Source organism: Chenopodium quinoa, unplaced genomic scaffold, assembly GCF_001683475.1.
Source record: "Chenopodium quinoa cultivar QQ74 unplaced genomic scaffold, ASM168347v1, whole genome shotgun sequence".
Classification (NCBI taxonomy): Eukaryota; Viridiplantae; Streptophyta; class Magnoliopsida; order Caryophyllales; family Amaranthaceae; genus Chenopodium; species Chenopodium quinoa.
Window position 1 is genome coordinate 3,664,054 of NW_018743894.1, and position 4,354 is coordinate 3,668,407.

The 4,354-nt window shown below is 36.1% G+C and overlaps 1 protein-coding gene across 1 annotated transcript; it reads right to left on the bottom strand.

Annotated features, from left to right (window-relative positions):
- Positions 1-1,414: 1,414 nt before the first annotated feature.
- Positions 1,415-1,870, bottom strand: LOC110686800 (protein FAR1-RELATED SEQUENCE 6-like). Its single transcript, XM_021863389.1, has one exon. The coding sequence runs from the start codon at positions 1,868-1,870 to the stop codon at positions 1,415-1,417; it is 456 nt and encodes a 151-aa protein (XP_021719081.1).
- Between the last annotated feature and the right edge of the window lie 2,484 nt (positions 1,871-4,354).

A 4,354-nucleotide genomic window follows, 5' to 3' on the forward strand; every position in this document is an offset into this window, starting at 1 on the left:
TCTTGAAATTTTGCATCGGTATAAAGTTTTTGGAATAACTCTTCAAGCCTAAAACCACTCACTAGCCTCCTCACATACTTCATCCCCTTATCATTTGCAGTTAGGGCTGTGCACCGGTCCAAAACCGGACCGGGACCGGAACCCAGAATCGAATTTTTTTGGGGACCGGGACCGGATCGTAATCAACCGGCCTTGGTTCTGGTCCAAACCTGTTTATTCCGGTCCGGTCCGGTTTTTGACCAGAATGGACCGGTTACATTATTTTTTTTCTTTTCATTTTAGTATCTTAATATATACATACATCTTTAACGTCTTGTTTTTGTTTACGTGTTTTCCTATTTTACACCTATAATTTATAAATTATAAGTTTTGTTCCTAAATTTTTAGAAATTTAAGCATAAAATTTAAAATTTTCACCCAAAACATTACAAAAATACACAATCCAGTCCATTCCGGTCCGGAAACCAGAAATCCCCAATTTGTGAGGACCGAAGGATTCAACCGGTCCAGTCCAGTCCAATTTCGGTCCGGTCCCGGTCGGTTTACCGGTCCAGGTCCATTTTTGCACACCCCTATCTGCAATTGTTTCATCTTCAACACGCTTCTCCATAGCTTTGCAATAATGTTGTGGAAATTCAAATAATTTTGTTTTCCTTGTAACAAATCCATCGAAAAAACTGTTAATGCTTTCCACCCGTTGGGTGGTCTTCATACCTGCCCAAAACTAATCTTTCATAAGGCTGGCACCCCCATGTCTCTCTCATCATATAACCCCTCCAACCAATCATTTCCCTCAAGGTTATACTCTTTCATTAAAGAACGCCAACTACTTTCAAAGTCTTCCGCCGTAAAGCTCTCGTATATGACGGCCTTCAATTCATGGGATTTTTGAAATCATGGTATCCGCTCAAACATTACAAATTTTATGTAAAACCAGGACATCATTGGAATTGATCTATATCTCTACGTTTATCCCTTTTTCATTTTTAGATTTCAAGATTAACCTCGTGATTTTATCAATTTCCTAATTGATATTTGAGACATGTTAGATCAAGTATTAGATTAGCCTCAACAAAAAATGTATTTCTTTCCAGTTCATTTATGTGTGCTTAAAAAAGACAAATGTCAGATGCATGTTCTTATTTATGTATTATGACAAGTTAAATTCTTTCAAGTTTAATAATGAGCATACAACTATAGCAAATACCTTAAAAATATTAAACTCTAACTCACAACCATAGCAAAGAATGAACCTAAGACCTCTCACCACAGACATATGCACCATCTTTGCCTAGAACCGGGCATAACTTCAGCCAATGCTCTACGCATTGCAGGTGCTTGATTAGTGAATATTGCCCCGGGGTGGTTTGTTCTTCATGGCCAACAACCAATGCTTAAACACCTATATATATGTCTATGTGGTTTCATGAGAGACAAGTGCACATCCAAGCAGGATGGATTGGCCGTGATGGTTGACCCCCACAAAATTAGCCAACGACAACTCGTACTCGTTCGTCAAATACGTTGCATCAAAGCATACTGCATCACCAAATTCCTCATAAGCAACACAGCTATGAGCATCAACCCACATAACGTCTTTCAATCGACCCTCTTCATCTAACCGAATAGCATGATAAAAATTTTGGTTGTCCCGTTGCATGTATTCAAAGTACCTCATCATGGCTGCAGCATCTCCACCTTGGATTTTAAGCCTCATCTCCTTGTACACCTCATGTTGGAGGTCCTTAACCTTTGGCATGTTTTCAACACCACCATTATCCACAACCAAGCAACCATAGATCTTTTTAAGAGGAACCCCAACTTCATAATAATTTAGGCACCTCCTCCTCAATTTAGCGGTGTAATTCATCATACGATATTCTTTGACTAATTTAGACAAATCAGGGTTCACCTCATGCACATGATTCAACTCAACCTTCCTAACCTCCTAAGAACCTTCTACAGTAACAACGACATATAACATTGCAAGGCAAAAGCATTTTGTGTTAAAGTTGGAGTTTTCATTGAACTTGTGTTCATGTTTCCAACTCCCTTTTAATTTGTCAAAATATCATGATTAATTTAAATTAATTAAATGAATAGTGAGTTATTGGCCTTATTATTTTATTGCACCAAGTTAAACAAATTTTATAAAAGAATGGTTCTTGGAAATACTTTTGGTTGTGTGCACTTTTTATTAATTTTTTTATTAAAGTTGGACTTGTTTAATTTTTTATTTTTGCTCACTCAATTGGTTCTAAAATTAATTTAGAATTAATTATTTAGTCACCAAAAACTCGGATTTTAAATCCCGAGAGTGTAAAATGCAAACCAAGGCTACACCCCTCGGCTATCCGGGCTTCTGTGCAGCCCGAATGTGGCTGCCGAGGTGGGTTCTTCCTGGTGCACACCACACAAGGGCAGCATGGCTAAGTGTGCAGCCTCACAGCCGCACAACAACACTAGCAAAGCAGCAGCCCGCTGCGACTGTGCGTGCGTACGTGTTGCTGTGTTGATGGGGCTTCGTGGGTAGCTGTGCAAGCTTGGTGCGAAGGGGAAAGCAACCGTGGGGCATGTGCCTAGCACCAAGTAACCCGTAGCAAACGCTACTAGGTTTGACCTATCTAGTGCTACGCGGTGTGGTGGTGGCACATGCGCCAAGCCGCATTGCATATGGCACGCAAGTAGTGCGGTTGCCTTCGTGTTTGCTTATTTTGACTTTTTAATTATTTTATTAATTTAATTTGGTTTTCATTTTTTTAATAAATGTTGGAGGCTAGACCTCGGTTTTTGAGCGGCATTTGCAAAATTTTATTTTGGTAAATAATTATGTTTACCGGCTTAATTAATAGGATTAATTAAGATGGATGCGGAATTTAATGGGAGCTTCAATAATTAATTGCGTTAAATTACATAATCAATTAAACAACTTTGAATAGTTTTAATTAGGCATGTTAATTTGATTAAAGACCTAAATTAGTTACTAGTTTACCCGCGTTTTATGAGTTGTTGTTTGTTTTATCATTGTAAAATGCATGGGCCATTCACAAATAGTAAATGGATGAATGGAATTTATATTCTCTCACAGGTTTTATGAAATGGCAACTAGTGGGGCCCGATTGTGATAGAAAATACGGACTGCGATCCGTGATGTATTTTTGTAAATCTAAATACGGTCTACAAACCGTTTAGTATTTTTGTACCTTAATATTTAGAGTAGTCCTAATCGTAGATGCTAGTATTTGCATAATTATGGTCATGTCTTGAAGACAGAGGTTCTTGGAAGATGAAGCCATGAAGTTGCAAAAGCCATCCCTTGAAGACTTGAAGATTCAAGGGGTCATAGTAGTTGCCAAATGCATCTTTATTCATGTTTTTGATATATCTTTATGGTCATTTATATATGAATTATATGTTAGATGTTCGTTTAGGATTTAGAATTTTGTGATGATTAATTAAGTTCACTTAAATCAACCACCATAGAAACCCTATGTCCCTAAAATGTTGAGTAAAATTACCATTAAAAACAACACTTATTGACCTATTGAGAGTAGTGATGGGCTACGCCAAAGCGAGGCAGCACTATTACTCCCTAGTATTCATAAGGCATACCGGGTATGCAAGTTAGTTTTGGTTATATTAACAATATGAGTGATGGAGTCCTAACATGTCGTGGCAAAGTGGATAAATTGTTGAGAGAGAATTAGATGCGACGATTTATTCAACCATGACTGGATTGGAGCCATTAGCAAAGCGTTGCTTACGTTAGGAGATTGAGTGTTAAGACAAGCCAAAGCATGCTTAACCACTCTTTGTTTCTTCGAATCTTGGAATCGACTTATTCTCATCAAATGGGGACAATTTTAATGTGTGAATAAGTGATGAGTAACATTTATGTCACTCTTAGGGAGTAGATTTAGAGTCATTTTCATGTTTATTTTCCCTAATTTTCCGTTTTATTCTCTTACTTTCTTTTTAATAAAGTTTCTACTTTATTTCTTAGTTTTAGTATGTTTTAATTTAATTTCTTTATATAATTAGTTTCTAGTTTGTTTTCATATTTTATTTGCTTTCGATTTATTTTATTTCATTCTTTTCCTTTGTTACTTTCATAGTTTTAATTAATTTTAAGTTTATTTTATTTACTTGTATAGTTTTATGTCTTTATTAGTTTTAGTTTTATTTCTCTTATTTCTATTTTACTTTTATTTATTTTTATTAGTTTAGTGTTACTTCTCTTTTTCTCTTTTATTTTATTTATCTCCTTTTTATTTATTTTATATTATTTGTCTCAGTTTCACACTTTTATCCTCGGGTTTTTCTGTGTGTAGGTTCGAGTTCAAGGTCCAAGTTA